A 23882-nucleotide genomic window follows, 5' to 3' on the forward strand; every position below is an offset into this window, starting at 1 on the left:
AAAGTTTCTGCACCAAATATTATTCACACGTGATACACATGTGCATGGTTGTAATGTGAGGTATAATGTGACCAGCCCCAAAAGGATCAACAACTATTTCCACCATTTAGCTTACTGGCAAAGTTCCCACCATGCCGGACCTTTGGTTGGGTGGATTAGGTGGGTGTGTTTGGTGGGCCGTCTGTTGCTGTCTGTCTGTGTGCTGTGAACCTTGCTCCTTAATGCTATATTTGTGTATGCAGCCACCACTCTACTGTCCTCTGCTGTGATATTTACAGCTGACCTTCACTATGAAGCAGAAAGAGTCTGTCTCTGCTGAGTCATGTCAGGGGACAGAACCTTTACACAATGCATGTGTTTGACAGCTTTCCTATAACATCTCGCCTCCTTGAAAAGTTTCAGAAGATGCTTACAGTGGAAGTATAATGATTTGATTTTAGCAACTCTTGGACAACTTTTGTCCATGGTGGATCTTTGTCATGAATAAGCTGAAAGTTTACTGAAAGCGAGCCATTTTACTGCTACTTGTGCTTTTCTTTCCATGACAGTTGAAGGGTGCAGTACTGACAAGGTCACTTTGCTGTCAGGAACGTGCGCTTCATATATTATCCATGCAGTATGGAAAAATATGTCTTTTCAAAGGAAATGCACATGACTAAAACTAGCTGCATGGTACTACGTAAAACACAAATACTAATATAAAGGAATCATAATCTTTAAAAGTCATTAGTGAGAACAATATTCAGGACTTTTCATGTTTTCTGCTTCTTCTTTTAGTCTGACAAAGCTAATTATGTGAGAGTGACCAATGGACTCACTGTGTATAAAGTTTTGGGAAAGCATTTTATGTTTGCATGTTACAGTAGACAAATTCTTCAACATGCTGCAGTAGTTTTATGCATGGTTTCTTTCTATTGTGTGCTTGTATCCAGCACACAGTAGAAAGTAAGTTCATCCTTCACACATACTGTTCACACATTTAGGCCTCACCTTTGCCAGCTGAGCATTGACCCAGTTGGTGAAGGTCCTCTTCTGAATCTGTTCTTGTTCCACTGTAGGAAAGGAAGAATCACTGCATTAACTTAGACATTTAAGCAACAAATCACAAAAGCATCATATCTTGGGAAAGGGAGCCATAATGCTCCACACGAACTGTTTACACTGAGAGAAAATGAGAGTTGGCACAATTCCTTGGACTGCTAATATTATAGGTCTCTTTGGTTAAGAGAGCATGGGTCAGGTAGAAAGAAAGTTTAAGGCTTTTCAAAAGAAAGTTTTTTGAAAACTCCAGGATCTATATTGTGTTGTTTACTATAGGTTTCTTCAAGCCATGACCACAGGTTTATAGACAGACAGTTAGTTGTTGTCTTGAAGGAGATTAGTCAAATCTGCATAGAAAATAAGTAGGTGCAACGAGAAGCCTATGCTTAGCATCCAAGTGAAACTGAAGGACATGGTATCTTCTCAGCTATAATCCTTTAGAGCACTCTAAGTCTCACTAATTAACACACTGTATCTCTTTTTCTCCAGTTTGTAACAAGTAATTCAGTGTTACACAAACGTATCATACATAGTTCATGTTGTGGTCAAATGTTTTCATCACCTCATCATGGACATGAATGTCATGGTAACTTTGAGCTTTTAATGATTTTGTTTGAATTGTTCTTTTTCCATGGTGGAATGACTGTACGTCATACATCTTTATTGACTTTTATAAACCATGAATTGCGTGCACAAGCTTGAATTTGTTTTGGATTTTCCCCACCGGGTCCATGCAGGGTCACAAATATTCAGATAACAACACTAATAATTGGTTACATTTACACCTAGATTGCAAATGTTTGGTTACCATCAACAAGATTCGGACATAACTTTGGCTGATTCTTAGCAGAACTGGCATGTTATTTAAAATGGTTGAGTTCCTGATGTGGAACAGGCTTTTAAGCATAGTGCATAAATTTTCAATACAGTTGAGGTTGGGGCTTTCCACTATTCCAGAAGTATGATGGTGCCATTTCTAAACAACTACAAAGAGCTTAACTCACAAGACCCAAACAGTCATTCTCAGGTAAGAAGAAATTAGTTAGGATTTTCAGAAACAACCCAAGACCCATTAAGGCTTAAGCCTGCCATGAAGTGGAAAGTGCTAGAACTTCAGTATTCCTGTGACAGTGAAGGCAAGTTTTATATCACCATAAACTGAGAAGGTGTTGACCAAGAAAGAAAGCCCTGTTTTAAAATCAACACCATCAAGTTTGACTGAAATTTAGAGCTGCCCAATGTACCAGAACCAGCTGGTTCTGGTACATTGCACACAATCAATTGCATGATGAGAGGCCTACCTCCAAAGCCTTTTGTTTCACCTCATATCAATAGCGAAACAGTTGAAACTTGAAGACAACTGGGCAGTGACAGCAGGACATTGATTGCAAAAACACATCAGAACTGGTTTTGGAATGGATAAAGCAGGTTAACATTACACTTTTGAAATGGTCCCAACCTTGAACATTTCTGCACTATGCTTGAAAACCTGTTCAATATCAGAAAACCAACCAATTTAATTGAACCCTGCCAATTCTACCAAGAAGAGCGGACAGATATCTAGCCTGAATTATGCCAGAAGCCTGTTTATGGCTAGCAAGAGGATCTGGTTAAGGTGTAGCTTGCTAGGAGACATTTATCCAAATATTACTTGAGCTGTTTGTATACTCCAGACTCTGTATGTATACAGACTCCTGTGAACCTGTGTGGATTCAACAAAAAACACACAAAATAAATTTAAAGCTGTCATTACAGTCATTAAAGATGTATGCTGCACAATCATTCCACCATGGAAAAGCAGCAGTTCAAAGAAATCAAATTAATCAAAGCATCAAACTTATGACATTCATGCCCATCATGAGTGTATGAAAACATCTGACCACAACTGAAGGTCCCCCATGAAACAACATAACCGTAAAGGGGGGGCATAGCAGCCTAAACAGTTTTATCTGAGCCAACCTTGGGGTTTAAACAATCTGCTTTATTCAGCAGAATGAAAAACATTAGCAGTGTGCAATTCATCTAAACAGTAGATTCTAGAAGTTCACCTATTGCGAAATTAACAAGCATTTGCAACTATAAGACTGCTGCATCCTAAAAGCTGTTTATTTCTTTAGGGTACACCCAGATTGCTATGGGAACACTTTTGGCAGTATTATAAACACAAGTATTTGGTTTGTGTGTTGCCTGAACAAGCCACAAACCTTGAAAAATGACTCATCACAAAATGTGTTGCAAAAACTTTTGGGGATTCCTAAAAACATAATCAAGAATCTCACATATACTGTGATCTAAGAATACTGAGTAGTATTTACATTTAACGGAAGAGTATTATATTTTGTATGAATTCCCTTTGTTTTCTTTGTTCTTTTTAAACATACTTTATGAAGTTTGTAGTGCAGTTTGTGGGGGTCAACTTGAAAGAAAGGCAGATATGAAATATAAAATTGAGATCAGAGGTCAAATGTGAGATGATATTTGGATGCATCCCCATTAACCAGTATTATTTCCAAAATGTGGCCAATAAAAACAAAAGCATTGTTTTTATAATATAATTTATTTCCTATATGCCTATACATATAGAAAATGAAATATATACAAACAATGGCAGAAAGAAACAATGCACTGACCAGTTCAGCAACACCAAAAGGCCCCAAAGACCACAGAAGGCAACTAAAGGTTAAACAGCTTCACAACATCCAATCAAGAACAACCAAATGAGAGGAGGACGTCTACAAGGGACACCTTAATGAAGAGAAATGTTGAGGATTTAGAGCAAGGTGCAAACCACTGAATACAGTCAAGACCAAGAAGGCCACGTTAGACTTTGCCATAAAACATTTAAAAGGTTTGGCACAGTTCTGTGAAAGATGAAACCATAGTTGTACCAGAAGGATGGCAAAAGTATTGAGAATGAGAGGAACAGCTCATGATCCAAAGCATACCACATTATCTGTTTAACATGGATGTTTTTGTACCTCTTCAGACTTTGAAATTTGCCTAATTCAGTCTTCTTGCTATTGTTCCTTGTCTTACATTTTCACATACAAACAGCATTTCGGAAACTTTATGAAGGGTTTTACTTGACAACAGTGATGTATTTATTTCCCTGGTGGATAATTAGCTAGCTGAGCTTTCCCAGCTAGCAGTTACAAGATTTTAAGAAAACTTGACCTCTGCCTTTGAGCTTGAGATTCAAACTTGTCTGAGAGTTTTAGTAGATGCACCTATGGTATCAGTTTCAACATGCTACGTTGCCTGGTTCTCAACCTATTGCAGTCATAAAAATGCCTGCAATAGGGGGAATACCTTTTCACAGCACTGTATATTGTATTTGACTGGCTGACAAACTTGATTACTGCTCCTAGAGGAGGGGCTTTCTCCTGCTGTAAGAGCCTGCTATCATGTGCTTTCCTCAATCGAAAGCTTCTTGTTCCCTCAGGGTTAATGTGTCTGCAATTTTGACTACTGAGAGCAGGGCCTCCTCTATCTGCTCTGCATGTGGCAAATAGTGTTTTTAAGGACTACTGCATAATGCACAATGTGGTGCATTTCTGCAGTTTTTCAGACATTTCTAAAGGGATACTGGATAATCAGTCAGTTGTCAGTTTATGAAACAAGTCTCTGATTTAAATTAAGGGACTTGACTGGGGTTTAACAATGGCGCCTGATAAGCTGCCACACCCACCAAGACCATCAGGAGAGTACAATAAGGATTACGTAAATAGTTTTTTTTAAAAATAAGATTTCCTATAAATATTTCATGATTTTATGAGCAATTTGTTATGAATTTGTTAAGAATTAATTGTGCTTTATTTCAGCTGCCAGATAACAGGTGAGGAAAATGCTTTATAGTTTATAATGTTTTTTATGTAGTTAAAATGGGCTTTCAAACCTTCCTTACCTGGAAGGCAATTTTTTTAAGTACATGTAAAAAGGGAGCAAAAGTGTCAGAGTTATCGTTTGAAAATGTGTTTATCACAGATGTTACTTCAGTCCTTCAGGCTAAAAAGCCACTCCAAATAAGGGATTTGAAAGGTTGCTTCCTAAATTGCTAATTTTAGGCCTTCTGGACAGCTTTCATAACCAGCAACTGTACAAATGCAAAGCACTGATAGAAAATGTTACCAACAGAATATCACCGCCCCAAAATTAACATATACAGTAACTAGTAAAATTAGCAGTAACTACCATAAAATCATCAGGTTGGCTTCTTATTTCGGTTTCAGCTCAGCAAACTTTTTCTTTTTCATTTTCTTTTCTTTTTTTTGCCTTTTCAAGATGTTAACATTAGCCATCTGCCTTCATGGCTTTGTTGTAGTTTCAGCTACTACAAGTACAATGTTGCTCAGACATTAAATAAAGGTTTAACCTCTGAATAGCAGCCAAGCTTCGGTTTTGTGTTTAATGCGTAATTACATTCTACAGCAGTAGCTCTTCTAAAACGAGACTACTGTAGGTTTTATAAGATCTAAAACTTGCCCCAGTCCTGAGAAGAGAGCGAAGCCTATATATGAATTTGAATACATACATATGCATACTGTATAGGTGAGTTACTATTTACTTCCTACTCAAGACTGGTTTCTTATATTCTGCAGATACTGGACTATATCTGTAAATCTCCTGGTATAGTTTCTATAAGCAGTCAAACTAGGTTTAAGAGTTCCACATTCAAACGCTGCCTACAGTACAGTGTCTTCACACTAAACTCTGCAGTCACTTTCATTCCACACCAATCAACTTCACTACTAGAAAGACAAATGAAAGCAACTTACCCACAATGTGAGAAGTCATGCTGATTGAGCAGGTAGTGTAGTACTAGTAGTATTAGTAAACTCTGATGTTAAACATCTGTTTAAATCAAATGCATTTTTCCCTTACATGCTTTACCAAACCGATTCAACATTCAACACACCCATTGCTGCAGCAGAAGAGATTATATGAAATATGATATGAAATCCTATTGAAAACAATTCTTGTTTAAACCGTCTACAATTCTTGCCTGCAGGGATGCAGGTGAGTTTAGCTGGGCTCCACCTCTTTTAAATGTGACTCACCGAAATTTCATTCCTGCCCAAACATGACCTGGAACAAGCTAGTTCTCCTGCAGCATCCTAAGTGCTTTATGCTGCACAGGCTGGAAAACCTGACTCAAATTCAAGCAAACCAAGCAAAATGGAAGACGAATTTTGGAAGACTAAGTTAATGCAACCCCAACCCCAGTTAGGTAACTGAAATTTAGCCAGTAGGTTACACAGTGCAGCTAAGCAAAAACGAAAGAAAAAAGAGTCACTCATTGACATAAATATGGTGTTAGCAATAGTGTAAATGTGAATGTCAAAATAAACCCAAAACTGCACCCTATTCTATTTGGCAATGCATAAAAAGATGATTAATGTTGTACCGACAACATATTAAAAAGGTATTTAAAGTGACATCACATGTTCTCCCTAAAACAGCCAGTGGGTATATCCACGATGCAGAACACATCGTGCTCAAGTCCCTGCACCCTATGCAAGAAAATATCCTCCCAGACTCAGTTAACAAGTGTTGAATACACCCAACAATCACACATAGCTTGAGCTATTTTTAGTGACATTCTTTTATCATTACACCTTCAAATATACACAAAAAATGACTTTCACACTCTTATTTTACAAGATGGCTTGTCATGGGGGCGTTGGGCTTACATCATTCCTTCTGGACATGGTGTAGCAGCTGGAAACTACATAACTGGAAAAACATTTACAAGGCTTAAAAAAACACAGTGTTCTAAATGTGGGGAGCAAATGAGCTAAAAATAGCTCTGTGAGGAATGAAGTCAGATTGGACCCAATAAGTTAGGAGAGGCAAAAGAACTGAGGTAGGTACAGAGAAAGAACCACATATGAGCATGTTGAAAAGTCCAAAGATCAAGAGTCAAGGAAGATGTAGAGAAAAAAGATCCGAGAGTCACTCATTTTAAAAAATATAAGCTGCAAGAAAGAGAATAAGGAGAGTGGTGGATCAGGACTGAGAGAGGCTATTAAAAAAGGTGAAATAAGGACAGAAAGATTAAGAAAAGTTATGGAAAAATATGAACAACAAGTGTCTTTTTAGATATGTATTACTATACAGAACAAATATGGTTTTGCAAGTCTTGACAGATGTGTGGTTAAAGTGGGCTATTAATTTTTGTGCTGCAGTCTAGCATTGCTTCCAGCTGATGTCATGGAGATACTCTCTCAAAAAAATCACAATATGTAACCTTGTAATCGTGCCAGCATGCTCATAATGCAACACACATCCTTTTTTCATGCTCACGCCTGTTAAGCACTCAAGCAAATGTCAGTAAGTCTTGGTTCTTCAGTAAATGGGATATCCCCAAACGGCTCACATATCACCAAATACACAAACTGCATTTTTGGCACCTGTCAGGTAGAAAATAAAGCATAGCTACATATATGTGTGGTGAAAATTCTAGCTAGTTACAATTGCATTATTGAAAATGGAAGAGGAGATGGAAGAGGTCCTGGGTTCAAATCCTGGATAAACCCCCAAGTTTGCTGGTTTGAGGGACCTGACACATTAATCAGACAGACGCCACTGGGGTCAGAGCTAAAATAGCCTGTTCTTAAATTCTTAAACAAGACTGACCAGGAGGTCGCTGTTGCATTGATAAACCCCGTCTACCAGGAATCTGCAAGACAACACAGGGAGACAAACAGGGCAAAACAACAGGGACTGTCCAATGCACAGGGCCATGACAAGGACAATGGAATGGGAGATAAGGACTTCCTCAGCAAGTGATGTTTGATAAACCTTTGGATGCTTAATAATTCTGGGTCAGTCTAAGCAGGCATCCCTCTCCCCACCCATCTCCCCCAGCTTCTCTCTTCCAGGGTTTCCCTGCCTTGGACATTTCCAAAAGACCTCCTCTAGGAGATACGCCAGAGTCATCCTATTCAGATGCCCAAACCACCTCAACCTCAGAGAGAAAAGACACGGAATAAAGAGCTACAGGCTGGACTTGAACCTGGGGCACTCCTCTCCAGCCACCGAGCTAAAATGGTACTCTGTTCTTGGAATTTTTTTTATCTGATTTTTAAATCTGAAATATGTACATGAAATTATCTGTTTTTCATTTCATGTTGTAAAATGTTTTCACATGGTAATAGGTTTGTGTTATTCAAAGGTAATGGACACTAAGTGCAACCTAAATTGATTGGTTTACAGTCCGGTGAAGTCAAACTCTGGTGCTAATGGTTCCCGTAATGTTAGGTCCAAGGCAGCATTGATAAATTCACATTAAAAATGATGATGCTCTGTCACTTGCCAAGTTCACCTCTGGACTTTTGTTTTTTAAACTGGCAAAGGTCAGACAATGGTCAGCTATGGTAGCTTCTATAATATTTGTTAAGATATCACAGAATGCAGTTGGGCAAATAAGGCTTTGATCACACAAAGAAAACATCTACCTAAGCTTGAAGTACACATTTTTATGTGCCTTATTTGTAAATAAGACATTTCCCAGCTCAGCCACTTCACTTGTTCTTCGGCCCATCCTCCTACCATAAATTGGTAAATGTATATAATAACTTTTTTGTGTTTTGTTCTTTTTTATTCTACAACTTACGTCACAAGCAGATGACTCATTGCTACATTTTTTAAAATCATAAACCAGAGATGAAAAACTTTAAAATGAAGTGGCTCACCAATTGAAAACCAACTTGTAACGACAGTCTCAGTGCAATACTTTGCTTAAGACGTTCATGAATGCCCCGAGATACAGTGAGTTGATGTGCGCGCAGTGTTTATTACATGCCTGCACCACCCTCCTGCTCTTTCCCTTCAGAAGACTCTTTGCAACATGACTCATGTCTCAAAGTGAACAGCGGATCACTTTCCGTAGATTAAACCAAGCATGACCTCAAAAAGAGTGGTAAAAGTGAAACAAGATGTTGCCCACAGTGGACTGACTGTGACAAGGTCATCAAACTGCTCCCTTGAGTGAGACTGAGGCCAAACAGTTATTATGTTGCCACAGTGACTGAAATCAGGAGGTTTTTTTTCTTTTTACTCTTGCGTGACCTCAGACCAGAAACAATGAGCACTTACTCATTTTAGGTAAGAAGCACCACAGTAGTTCCAACAGCCTAAAGCTAGGATTTTTTTTTGAAAAACGCTTTACTCTTGTTCTTGTAGAAAATATTTCATTGTTCAGTCAGAAACATTACACTGTAATCTGTACTGGAAATGAGACTGACCCTGCAGCAGCATGTGAACATTGTCAATATCCAGGGGGATGGTCCCCTGCTCCAACAAAGCATCTCTGGAGTAGAAGTCTGACGACATATTCTCATCCACAGACTCCCGGCAGCATGGCACTGCTCTAAAAAATACAGAGGAAAAAGAAAAGCATCAATATTAGTGCCTAAAAGAACTAAAGACTGAACTATAAAGACCTAAGACTAAAAGATCACACTTTTTCCAGCTGGTGCCAGTCTGAGGAAGCTTGTACCTTACCTTTATAGCCAAAAGTTTCTATATCTAATATACATGTGACCGAAATATTTATAAACAATAAAAAAAATTAAGTCTTATGTATCAGTTGCCACTTTTTGTTGAAACAGTTAATGATAACAGAATGGGGCAGGTCGGACGATTCGTCCCTTTCAGTTAGGTGTAAATCCATTGAGTCATTTATAATACACAAGCAAGGCTGATCAAATAATCATTAAAAAGTAAAAGAGCACCGTTTCCTCACAGCAAGAAGGTCCTGGGTTCAAATCCAGTGGAGTGGCTTATTCTCCCTGTTTCTGTGTGGGTTCTCTCTGGCTTCCTCCCACAGTCCAAAGACATGCTGTTAGTGCGGTTAGGTTAACTGGTGATTCTAAATTGACTATTTGTTGAATATATATATGAATGAGTGTCTGACCAGGGTACGCCCTGTCCATCTGACTTTAGCCCTCCCACAACCCTGAACTGGACAAGTGGATGGATGGATGGATGGACCAAGTTGGAAGAAACAACTGTGTGTTGTTATAAATTGTGTCTCAATCAGTCTGATTGCTGCAAATATACCAATACTCTGTCACTTGCGTGTAGTGCTACATAGTGATTGCAATACCGCTGCCATAAGACATGACAGAAAGGACCACTGATCAGCTACCATGAAAGACTCTCCACCTCTCCTGAGTAATCTGCAGACTTCTCAAGGTAAAGGGATGATTTAGACAGAGAACAACATGTGGAGTTTCACAATGCAGTCTTTTATAAATGAGACCCCAGGACATCTGTTGGATTACTGTGGATACTCAACTTCCATCCATCCAATCACTAATACAGCACATAATCGCAGATGGGCTGGAGGCTATCCCCGCTGCCATACAGCAAGAGGCAGGGTACACCATAGAGAGGTTGTAATGATGTTCTCAATCATTTCCAGTCATGTTCGGATAAACAGGCCCGCAAACATCTGTGCATTCAAGCGCTTCTGTTTCAGCAAAAGCGTGTGTGCTGCTTGTTGCTTGAGGCTAATTATTAATGTGCTGTAACTGGTGTACGAGCATGCACCCAAACCCATTCAGACACAGCAGACCTTTAATATTTTGGGATGTGGATACATGTATCCAATAAACATGAATTAGTGGTACAATTATATTTAAGATTGGTTATTATAATAATTATTACTATTTCCAGTATTATAACCATTGCATCAACACAAATAATGATAATGATGCAGCCAGGAGGTTTGTGTGAACAGAATTATATTGTTCCTGTCTGCTGCTGTGTATGTCCACAAAACATTTGTTTTATGACCAACAGACTGGCAGTGAGCATGTCTGAAATACAGTCAAAGAGGAGTTTATCATCTTTTAAAGTGCAATGAAACACTGTCAGTATAAACTGAGTGCAGCGTGAAGTGCTGGGCCGTGTTCTGTCTTGTTCATTCCCCCTCTAGGATATGAACAAGCGGACTGAGAGAAATGTATGACATTTAGACATCTTTACAGAGTAGCCTGCCTAAATAAATCAAGCAGTGAAAAATAAAAAAGCCCTTTGATTTGATTGTTTTTCTCTGCAGATAAACACGACTGACGTGATGGTCCAGGAGAGCGGACAGGTGAGCGAGACTAAAATACAACAGTGTGAAATAGTGCCAACACTTACCAATATGTCAGAGCAAATGTCAGATGTGTCAGAGCCAGATCAGCTCAAATACAAGGAGCTCATGTACTGTGACCTGCATGTGTTGCCAGAAGAATGTGATTTCACTCAAACTGGCAACGTGAAACATTGGAGCCACTTGGCAATATTTCTTGTATGCTGTTTCCTATGTGGCATGTTTTCCTCCCAGAATCGTTAATGGCCAAACAAATATGAATCCTTAACAAGCCAGAAGAAGTCAAACTTATGGTTAATTCCTAAAAAAAAATAATAATCAAGTCAATAAAGACTCTGGTTGTACACAGAAACACATTAGCTCTGACAAACTCTATTAAAAGGGCTATTTGCAAATATGACACTACCAGTGCTATAAAGTGTGTTGGCAGTAGGTATGGGTGTTGAGGAATTTAATTTAAAGCTGAATCCAGTAAATCCTTAGTAACTGGAGAATATCGGTGCAGATAAAGTTAATAAAAACAAAAAAGCAAGAAAAGTATTTTTATACTCTTGACAAGCTGTTGTGATGTCAGTGCATGAGATGACTCCTTACTGGTTACTTGACATTCTGACAAGTGCAAAATACCAGCAAACTATTTAAAGCACCATAACTAATAATAACATCAAATTAAATCATTTGACAAGCTAGCATTAAACAAATATTTGCCCAAGGTTACTCGCAGCTGCACAAGCAATAAGAAGCAAGCAGCACATGCGGTTTCTAAAAACACACTGAACCACTAACATCCATTGTTAATGTGACCCCACAGAACCATGGTCTGATAATGCTACCCTGCCAAGCATGTGTGCATATGTGGACTGCTATAGCACAGCATTTGAGCTATCCCAAGGCTTCGTGTCAGCTGCAAAACGATAGATCAAGGGAGGCGAGAGACCGAGAGAGCGGTGTATATAAAATATATACAAATATTTACTGCAAGAGATTACAAGAGATAGTAACTAATGGGAAAATGTCAGGGGTTTCTTACACAGGCATAATTTAAAAGAAAGGAATACAGCTTTTACTGCTGTGTGTTTTTCACTGTCTGGATCTAATAAATACAAAATGCATGAAGTTGTTTACATGTCTATTGAGATTTCAGGGCAACAACAATAGAGTGCTACACTCATGCATGACTCATAGTTAAGCAATCAAATCACACCATCCATTAAAGTTGCATCACAAAGTGAATTTTACTAGCTGTCATTACTGAGTAAAGAGGTAAGCCTATAGCGGGCAAAGGCACATTATCAGAGAGAGTCACAAGTCCCACTGCTCAGCTCTAATTGTAGCAATGAGACAAAGGGCAGCAAAACACATTGCACGGTGCTGTGGAAAAAGCACAGGGAGGGGTCACATCACAAAGCCAAAGCACTGGCATTACATGCTTGTTGCATGTATTTATCCAGATTAATAATCGCATAATTAGTTAAAGTGGCCGTCTGTGAGAAAGCTGAAGGGCATGAAGTAGTAGAGAGGTATTAAGTCTCCCCAGAGCGCCACAACAAAAGTGATTTAACAGTCCAGTTTATTCATGTCAGACTTACAAGTGCAACCTTAAATAAAAGCTTTACCCAAGAAAAACACAAGCAGTAAGTATCAGTAGTAAGTGTATATGTTGTGCTAGAGTATCCAACATGTATCGATCAGTAAATTTAAAAAAAAAATCCCACACATAGTTTTAGTTAAGGATAAAGCATGCAAAATATCCTTCATTTGATGAATGAGCAAAATGAGCACTTTGTCTTACAGATAACTGTGCCCTATTCAGGACTGAGAAAAGAGGCTGTCTTCAACCTCAGAGGAAGCACAAAAAATGCAACAAAAAGTATTCTTGACTGTGGTGCAGATGAAAGTAACACATTAAATAACCTAAACCTGAAACGGAATCATTTTGTCACTGGAGTTTGTACAAGCCTGTGTTACACTGAAAGCCTTTCTTCCGCTCTGTTTTCACGCTGTGTCCAGACTTTCAAACAGTAAAAAAAATTGACCATATTTACCAAAATCTTTCAAAAAATCTGTACCAATTTGTTCAGATTTCATGTCACCCCTGCACACATTCCCCATATATTTACAAGGTATTCATATTAATTTTTAAAGCTGAGGGATAATGGATTAGTCATTGCTATGCTAGAAAATGTTAGCCTTCAGCTCCCACAGCTTTATGCCAACTGAAAATATCTTGGATGTGAGAGTTGAACCATGAGCTAAGGACTGGTTAAGACTAAACAAAATTACCATTCAAGAAACAAGAAGCTGTTAAACCTGACTTCAGTTAGCATAAATTAAATGAAAGAAAATTAAAATCTATGAAGATACCAAAACAAAATCATTTCTGTGTGCAAGGCTAATACCTTCCTCTGGCTCCAGGATCCTACTTCTGTGTCAGTCTGACAGTACTGCTCTGACTAACCACAACAAGCTGGAACGGAACTAAACTGACATGAACCACAGACAAATCAGTGATATCCAGTTTGTACAGTAATTGTAAACAAACACCTGGGAAAACCACATCTTCCACATTCCCTCACTAGAGATTTGACTCTAAAGGGAACTCTCCCTGCCACTAGCTTTTATCTCAGTATAAATGCCGTGACTGTCTCTGAAACAACACCCTACTCTCACTGCATTTCTTTAAATGCTTTCCAGCAGGTCTTTGTGCTCTTTGTGAGAGCCCAAGGAACAAATCAACAGCGACAGTGTTGCCGAACCTGTCACACAGAGCTTTCACAGACACACCCTGGGTGATCAGATGTTAGAAAAGGGGAGAGGTAATCTATGCTTTCATTCGACTAAGAACACACCACTGATGACAATATGGGGCAAATATCTTGAAGGCGGACCTACAGTGCAATATATTTTGACACGCATGCACAGTATCACAAGGTTCATACAACACGGAGGTCTTGATTGAATGAGGTTAGTAAGGTAGTTTCTCTTAGATAGAAGATTTCTATCGAGTATCATTATCTATGACTCCACTAAGGAATGGAAAACAAACACACTGAACTCTAACAAGCTAACAGGGAAAACATAAAACTCCTGTTATTAGTGTGAATGCTTGAAAAGCATTCACAGTATTGTTCTTCTAATCTTTATTATTAGTGTGAATGCTTGAAAAGCATTCACAGTATTGTTCTTCTAATTAGTGTGAATGCTTGAAAAGCATTCACAGTATTGTTCTTCTAATCTTTATTATTATTTTTTCCTATTCCGTACGTTTTTCGCCGACTATCTCCTTCAAAACCGTTCAACTTAGAAAAACCATTCAAACACCATTAGATTCCTCTTCTTTTGGAATGGTGTGCTTCTACTTTTCTCATTTTTAACATTTATATTTTTAATTTTATTCAACTTTATTCAACAAAAATTTCCCATGTATTTCAATGGGGAGACCCTTCAAATTCTCATTCAACTTACTCATTTTTAAACTCTTACTACTTCAACATACGTTCACATAGAGCCACCATTCAAACTTTAAAACGAAGACAAGACATTCAACTATTCAACTTGTATTTATCTTTTCAATATCTATTATACTTTTTCTTCAGTTCCAGTTTAAGTTTCATGATGTTTTTTCACCCGTTTCAGAGTTTATAATGGGTGTGTATGGGACGGAATGTTGGGGCTAGAGTGAGGCAGCTCAACTGCTAGAGTGAGAGGAGCAAAAAAATTAATCTTAAAATCTTTTTTAAAACTGCTGCTGTGTCCGCAGCGTTTGCTCTACAGGTATGATTTTACCCTCAAAACGTAGCCATGGCTGTCCTCTTTCATCCAATGTGTTTACTATTGTACTAGGTGTTATGGTTCTTTCATAAATGTCACCAATGCACAGCCTCCTCCCTCCAACTCTTCCATAGACTCTAATGTTAAAATGGCTCAGAAGGTTCGTTTGAAAATCAGAAGAGCATGGTGTCTTTCCACTGTCACCACGTCCATATAATAAGCTCCACAGGCATGAAAACTGAGAATTAGGTAGACTAGACATTGCTGTCGCTCACAGTGAAAGAATTTTGTCAATACGACTTTTACTTTTCATTTGGGAGCGATTTGTTTCGGCCTGACTTTTCTGTTCATTTTAAGCAGCAAAAGTGAGGTGCATGTCTGTGTACGTGTGTATGGAGCCATTGGGTGCGGTCACTATAGCAACCAGGCTCACACCTGCCTGCTTAACGAGCTCTCTCTGCCACTCTGCCAAAATTCATCTTAAACACTTCTCTTTCAACTGCTGCTGTGTCCACAGTGTTAAAGCCATCATTTTACCCTCAAAACGTCGCCATCGTTGTTCTTTTTCCAACATCTTGTCTTTCAAAGCTCAGAGATGTAAACTTTTTAAACTGTGTGGGTCCAAGTGGAGGGATCACATTTTAGTCATTCAGTGATTCAAAGAATATGACCTTTTAATATTCTTTCAGATGTTTTCTGACTCTAAATGTTCTTTTCTCATTTCTTAGGTTTTTCTAATTTACAATTAAAACATTTTCAGCTTTTTTCCAACTTCTTCTTCTGTGTAACCTTCAGCTTTTAGCAGTTCAGCACTTTTGTTTTTAGGTTAAATTCGGGTTTTTTTTTTATCTCATTCAAGATTTTTAACTTAAATTCAGTAACTAATTCATTTCAGTGCATACATTCAGATTCAAGCATTCACACTGCAGTTTCTTCAGAAAATGCACTTTCTAGTCTTTATTGTGTGGATGCTTTAAGCATCCACACTATTGAGTTCCTGTTTCTCTTTATTCTTTATACTTTATTCTAGTTGCTTCCGTACACTTTTCGCCGTTTAACTACTTCCACAATTTTTGTGCTATTTTCACCGTTCAAACTTTAAACTATTCAGCTATTTTTGCTAATTCCTGCTACGATTTTTGCTATTTTTAACTATTATACTTTTTAAAATATTAAGCTTTTTTCCTTTAATTTGTCCCATTGAAATGAATGGGAAACTTCTGCAATTCTGCTAAATTTTGCCTGTTTTTGAAACTTAACTACTTCCTCATATTTTCACCTAGAACAACCATTCAAATTTTAAAATGTTCACAAATTATTTGGCTATTCATGTATGATTCAGCTTTTTCAAATCTTTTACTGTTTTACTTTTATGCCTCTTAAAGTTTTGAGTTGCAAAATTGTGATTTTTCACAAAATACATGTGTTGTTATGGTTGCTATGCTCTTGGCTTCCAGTGTGCCACTGAAGGTTTTGCAATTTTCACTTCATGTCCGAACAACTTCCTGCTACTTGCTCAATTTTCACTCAACTTCCACAAATTATACATCAAAACGTAGGTATTTTTGCTGGCTTTCAGAAAATGTCACCATCATTGTTGTGGGATTTATAGAATTTTTGCAAATCTCCTCAGACTAACACAAGGTCAGAAAACTCTCCATATAAAGTGAATGGAGAGCTTGTTCAAAATCACCGCTGGATTTCTGTAATGAGAGGCATATTCGAATCGTCATATCTCCTTAACGAAGCAAAGTTAAGACATGAGGCTTGTCCCCGAATATCTTCAGACACCCCTGACGCTCACAATTCAAGAATTTCTTTCTCACCTATTACCGTTCTGAAATGAGTTGGACTTGTTTGAGGGTAGGAAATTCGTCCTTCGCTCAGATTTCTTCAGATTTCAAACTGTGGAAATGAACCACTTTTTTCTCTCGTCATAACTTTTTGTTGGATTTCCACAGAGACCTGAAAATTTCCATGATTGTTCACCAAAGCCTGCTGTCTCTTACGGTGAAAGAATGATATCGATACTCCAAATAGATTTCGAGTTAGAAAGCGTTGTTTGAGGGCAAGTCAAGGCAGTTTTTGCTTCGCTCTACTCAGTTATGGTGCATTACAAGTCAAATATCTTTAATAATTCATATTTTAATGATAAATTGTAAACACTGGAAGATTCCCCCATCTCTTCTGAACAAAACGGTGTAAGAATGACCGCTCTAGCCCCTACGGTTTGGAAATTATGGTCATTTGTTTGAGGGGAGTCCTCACTATGAGAAATAGGCTGCAATAATCCTGTGCCTCTCTGTGCTGCGTGTGTAAAAAGAGGCACATGTTTTGGCGGGAAAAAGTACACAGGCTCTCTGATTGGTGGATTCAAATTCAGCAGCTCCCAGGCTGACCTAGAAACTTACTTCTCTCTCCCTGTGCATTTTTTTGCTGATTTTTTCATTTAACAAGTATATTTGAGGGACCCTCAGCATGTTCAGCATTTTTTCAGCTGTCCATTTTGCTTTTCCAATTTTTCTGTTTAACTTATTACTATTGTGCTAAATAATACTATTTCTGCTATTTTATAAGATTTGTGCCTAATATAGTATTTCTGCTAAATTACAATATTTCTGCTTTTTATACTATTTGTGCTAAAACATAGTATTTCTACTAAATGTAGTATTTATGCTTAATCATACTATTTCTGCTTTTTATGGGATTTGTGCCTAATATAGTATTTCTGCTTTTTATAGGATTTTTGCTCAAACATAGTATTTCTACTAAATGTAGTGTTTATGCTTAATCATCCTATTTCTGCTTTTTATAGGATTTGTGCTTAATATAGTATTTCTGCTAAATTATAGTATTTCTGCTTTTTATAGTATTTGTGCTAAAACATAGTATTTCTACTAAATGTAGTATTTATGCTTAATCATAGTATTTCTATATATTTCTGCCAGGTCCCCAGGCAGCCAATCCTCTGTGAGGACTGAGAAATTCAAATTTTCAAATCAGGGCCTGCACGGCTTCCCAGCCAATCATATATGTGTCCTGAGGCATTCAAATTTGCATATTGGGGCCTTCATGGCTTCTAAGCCAGCCAATCATATCTGAGGGCTGAGGAATTCAAATCCACAAATCAGGGCCTGCACGGCTTCCCAGCCAGCCAATCATATATGTGGTCTCAGGCATTCATATTTGCATATTGGGGAATTCGTGGCTTCTAAGTCAACAAGTCATCCATGTCATATATCTCTAAAAATTCACATTTTAATGATAAATTGTTAACACTGGAAGATTCCCCCATCTCTTCTGAACAAAACAGTGTAAGAATGACCGCTCTAGCCCCTACGGTTAGGAAATTATGGTCATTTGTTTGAGGGGAGTCCTCACTATGAGAAATAGGCTGCAATAATCCTGTGCCTCTCTGTGCTGCTGCGTGTGTAAAAAGATGCACCTGTTTTGGCGGGAAAACGTAAACAGCCACTCTGATTGGTGGATTTAAATTCGGCAGCTCTCTCCCTGTGTGTGTGTGTGTGTGTGTGTGTGTGTGTGTGTGTGTGTGTTTAGTGGGAGAGAGAGGACCCTGCCCTTATTTGGCAGCATGTCATTGTAGGATTTAAATTGAATATAGTCAGACTGGTTGACTGGATTAGAGCCTGTGTTTGTGTGTCCCTCTGTGCATTTGTGTTTCAATATGCCTCCATATTTGTAATTTTGTAAGTTATTACTATTCTGCTAAATCATAGTATTTCTGGTACTTTTCGGTACTTGTGCTAAATACAGTATTTCTGCTAAATCATACTATTTCTGCTTTTCATAAGATTTGTGCCTAATATAGTATTTCTGCTAAATTATAGTATTTATTCTTTTTATAGGATTTGTGCCTAACATAGTATTTCTGCTAAATTATAGTATTTCTGCTTTTTATACTATTTGTGCCTAATATAGTATTTCTGCTTTTTATAGGATTTGTGCCTAACATAGTATTTCTGCTTTTTATAGGATTTGTACCTAATATAGTATTTCTGCTTTTTATAGGATTTGTGCTTAATATAGTATTTCTGCTAAATTATAGTATTTCTGTTTTTTATAGGATTTGTGCTAAAACATAGTATTTCTACTAAATGTAGTATTTATGCTTAATCATAGTATTTCTATATATTTCTGCCAGGTCCCCAGGCAGCCAATCCTCTGTGAGGACTCAGACATTCAAATACACAGATCAGGGCCTGCATGGCCTCCCAGCCAGCCAATCATATCTGAGGTCTTCCGTTTCCTCTCTCGTCATATCTCAGTGACAGATGTACATAGAGCAATGTAAATAGCAGTCAAAGTACACCAAAGTCCGCTGATTCAGCCAGTAGAAGAATTATGCTTCTAGTCCACCTAGTTTTTGAGTTACACAACGTTTTGTAACTCCAAAAAACGGCATTTTTCCGCCTCTCACCGCGATCTAATTCTGACTCCTTATGAGCCTGTTTTTCAAATCGGCTCCTCCCTTTCCCAGTGGCGCAGTTGGTAATGACACGGGTCTGCAAGTCAAAGATCGTGGGTTCGATTCCACCTTGGTCAACATGTTTTTTTTCCCTACAAATTAATACACTGTCACAGACCAGTAATTCATATTCATCATTTATTACAATTCTGCAAACTTTTATGATTTTACCAGCTTTTCTAATATGGACCTCACATTCTTGTTAACACTCCATGGCACAAATACTCTTCCCTTTAAGCTCTGTGTGTGTGTGTGTGTGTGTGTGTGTGTATCAATATTTCTCCCATTTTAAAGTATTACTCCTCCATAATTGTATTTCTGTTAAATCAAAGTACTTTTACTACATCTTAGTAGTTCTGCTCAATCATAGTATTTGTTCTAAATCATTTTTATTATGCCATATTGTAGTATTTCTGCTAAATCATACTATTTCTACTATATTATATTTTTCTTTATAAATATAGCATTTCTGCTATAGAATTGTATTTCTGCTATGTTATAATATTTGTGCAAAACCAGAGTATTTGTGCTAAAACATAGTATTTCATCTAAATGTAGTATTTCTGGGTAATCATAGTATTTCTATATATTTGTGGCAGGTCCCCAGGGAGTCAATCCTCTGTGAGAACTGTAATATTCAAATTTACATATCAGAGACATACAAATTGCATATTGAGGCCTCCATGGCTTCCCAGCCAGCTGAGGACAAGTCAAAGCAGTTTTTGCTTCACTTCTATTCAGTTATGGTCTATTACAAGTCAAATATCTTCAATAATTCATATTTTAATGATAAATTGTCAACACTGGAAGATTCCCCCATCTTTTCTGAACAAAACGGTGTAAGAATGACCGCTCTAGCCCTTACGGTTAGGAAACTATGGTCATTTGTTTGAGGGGAGTCCTCATTATGAGAAATAGACTGCAAAGATCCTGTGCCTCTCTGTGTCTGTGCTGCAGGCACCAGTTTTGCTGGGAAAAAGTACACAGCCTCTCTGATTGGTGGATTCAAATTCAGCAGCTCACAGGCTGCTTGACTGAAAACTTGCTTCTCTCTCCCTGTGTGTGTGTGTGTGTGTGTGTGTGTGTGTGTGTGTGTGTGTGTGTGTGTGTGTGTGTGTGTGTGTGTGTGTGTGTGTGACAGAGAGAGAGAGAAAGCCTTTTAATGGGATGATCTCATTGATCTCATATTCAATATATTTAGACTGGTTGACTGAATTGGATCTTGTGTGTGTGTCTCTCTGTGCATGTGTGTTTCCTTATGTGTACATATTTGTGATTGTGTGGCTATTATATTTTTTTTTGCAGATTTTTGTCATTTAACAAGTATATTTGACGGACCCTCAGCATGTTCAGCATTTTTTAGCTGTCCATTTTGCTTTTCCATTTTGTCTGTTTAAGTTATTACTATTGTGCTAAATCATACTATTTCTGCTATTTTATAAGATTTGTGCTTAATATAGTATTTCTGCTTTTTATAGGATTTCTGCTTAATATAGTATTTCTGCTAAATGTAGTATTTATGCTTAATCATACTATTTCTATACATTTCTTCTCTTCTGAACAAAACGGTGTAAGAATTAAGAATGACTGTTCAAGCCCTTACGGTTAGGAAATTATGGTCATTTGTTTGAGGGGAATCCTTACTGGATAAGGTTTATATATATATATAAATATATTGTCTTTAAAACATCTTTGCAGACTGTCCTGGACTGGTTGTCTTTTTTGTTTGTTTTTTTAGGTCTGGTGAACTCTATCACCAGCTATTTGGTGTTGGTGTTCAGGAGAAGAGCCTTCTAATAATATTTATTTAACTTATAGAATTAAAGTTCTGCTAGTTTTTTTCTGTAGCAAATAGATATTGTATAAAATATTTAAAATTACCTACATTTTTTATGTTTACAATGCCCATTGTGTGTAATACTGGAATTTCCTACGACCCGTGAACGCCTCATCTTTTACCTGACTGCCGGACATCCGCCTTTCTGAACACTTCGTTGAGTCCGCTCTGGGTGAGTGCTGCGCCTCTGCTTCTCCTCTCCTCTCCTAAATGTCTATACTCTGTTTGCGCGATTTAACAAGTTCTTGTTAGTGATTTATAAAGCCAGCCGAGGTATAACTCATGTTAAAGTAACACAATGGTTGCTTTTTAGTGAAAAGTTGTCATTTTTGTATGTAAAAGCAGTGTTTGATGAGCTAAAGCTAACAACCCAATGCTAACGACTAGCCTTCTTATGAGCCCAGTGTGAAATGAAGATTTGACGGTAAACCACGGTTATTGTGTTGTTTTATTAATAACATTTGGTGTGTTCGTGTTTCTCAGTCTGTTAAATAAGGTGCAGTTAGTTCTCTTCACAAATCAGTTGGTTAAAACAGCCTCATTCTTTATGCTGTAAAGTTTTAAACAAACCGCCATCTTAGATTCAGTGTCAGCTGTCGGCAAGATCAAAGGAGCCATTTTACCGCCTCTGACCGAACACGGGAGAAAAAGAGTCACGTTTGTCCAGGTCTTGTGGATTAATTAAGAGAAAGGAGGGGGGGAGAAACTGGGGATTAAACATAGGCTATGTCCCCACATACACGGGTATTTTTGAAAACTGGGACTTTACGTTTTCGTTTTAAAAAACAATCCCGTCCACACGTAAATGCAGAAATGAAGGAAAACTCTGCTAGGAACATACCAAAGCAACAGGTGGCGATATATTCCTAACCGTGTAGAAATGTTGGCCAATCAGAAAAGTCTAGAAGCCTCGGTGGGAAATAGCAAACAAAGATGGGGCATAAAAGCAGAACCGAGTCATATGTGTCGGGGGACAGTAACTGTGTGTGTATATGTAAGCATTTAAACACTGCAGAGAGAACAATTAACAGTAACCGTATTGTAGAAATTCATTTCACTGAAACAATAACGTGGCGCACAGTGTGACGTCAAAAAAGGCGCTGCGTTTTCTCAGTTTCCCTGTCCACACATAAATGCAAAAACAAAGTTTTCAAAAATATCCTGGCAAGCGTTTTTAGTTTTTCAGTGACCGAAAACGCCGTTTAAGTGTGGACGAAAGGTGCAAACGGATAGAAAAATCTCCATTTTCAAAAGTACCTGTGTACATGTGGACATAGCCCAAGAATAATAAGAACTCCTAATTTGTAGACTTTAATTTTTAAGAACTGTTTAACAAGGCTTGTTTGTGCCAACCTAAATCTGCAGCACAGTTTAAATTCTGACTTTGTGGAAAATTAATGAAATAAACAACAGCCCACCTTCACATAAATAAAATATGGCAGTATATTATTATTAGTATGGTACATAGATATTTAAAACTACAGCATATTTAATGATACTATGTGCAGTTGATAATATTTTAGGAAGTAGAATTTGAATGCAGACCACCTCAAATATTAAAGCCTTAAAAATATACATCGTGCAGTTTTTCATGTATGAGTGTTTTGCAATCTTAAATGAGAGGTAGACCAAAGAAAACAGAGGAGAGTTGTTGTTTGTATTCCAGCTGTAGTAAACAAAGAAGTTTAGTGAATCTTTTTGACAACAGAGAGTGATGCAGTATTGATGCTGATTTGAGTTTTCTGATCCTGTATTTTTGCTCTTTGTCTTTTGTTACACAGAGTGAAATAAAGCTTGGTTTTGCCTTTGCTGGTAAGTAAACAGTGATTGTAACTGAAGCAATATGAAATTGGGATTGTGTAACATGTTTAGCAATTTATATACCATAGTTTGGCTTTCTGTGATATCTTGCCATTTGCTCATGGGCAAAAACACATTTAGGATTTATAAGCAGTAAAGCCCCCCCAATAGATCTCTGAGTGTCCCTAAAAATGTCCCTGAAGTTTAATAGGCCATTTATGTCTAATTTTAATTTTAAAGGCTTATCAAAGCATTTCTGTAGTAATTATTGTTTTTATTACACATGTTAAGGCCATTTGAGACTCTGCAATTAAATGTTGCCCTCTTTAGACTAAAGTGAGTTCATTTTGTCTGAGGTAAAGTGCTGGGAAAAGTCTTTTTTTTTCCTTGCAGATTTATTTTGTTCATGCTTTTTTGTCACATGTTTCAAATCATCTAACAGGGATGATATGAATAAATACAAAAAAGCATTTTAAAGTGATGATTTCACGTATGAAGCAGAGAAAACCAAACCAGAGCTATCTGTTCTAATGTGAGAACATGCTGGTCTCTAATACCCAGCTGTGGAAGCCCTGATACGAAAAACTACCGTATTTTCACGACCATAAGACGCACTGTACTAAAAGGCGCAGTCTCAGTTATGTGTGCCATTACTGTATTTAACACACACATAAGGCGCACTGGATTATAGGGCGCATACAAGTACCGTATGCGTATTTAAAAATAAAGCGGGAGCAAACCTGAGTTCGGTACCTTACTCACATTTCTATTACCGGTAATCATCATCATCAACAACACACAAGCATACAAGTGTGCGTATTTAAAAATAAAGCAGGAGCAAA

At 37.7% G+C, this 23882-nt stretch overlaps 1 protein-coding gene across 1 annotated transcript in view; it reads right to left on the reverse strand.

The window, feature by feature from the left end:
- syne2b (spectrin repeat containing, nuclear envelope 2b) overlaps positions 1–9375 on the reverse strand; it is a gene marked incomplete at its 5' end in the record, with an annotated part of 145516 nt that extends 136141 nt beyond the window's left edge. Inside the window, 2 exons of the mRNA XM_082515097.1 lie at positions 991–1052; positions 9288–9375. Of these exons, the coding sequence (XP_082371223.1) occupies positions 991–1052; positions 9288–9375 (150 nt within the window). The remainder of the gene's footprint in view (positions 1–990; positions 1053–9287) is intronic.
- Positions 9376–23882: the final 14507 nt, after the last annotated feature.

This window comes from Aulonocara stuartgranti (genome assembly GCF_965226115.1).
Source record: "Aulonocara stuartgranti genome assembly, chromosome: 19".
NCBI lineage: Eukaryota > Metazoa > Chordata > Actinopteri > Cichliformes > Cichlidae > Aulonocara > Aulonocara stuartgranti.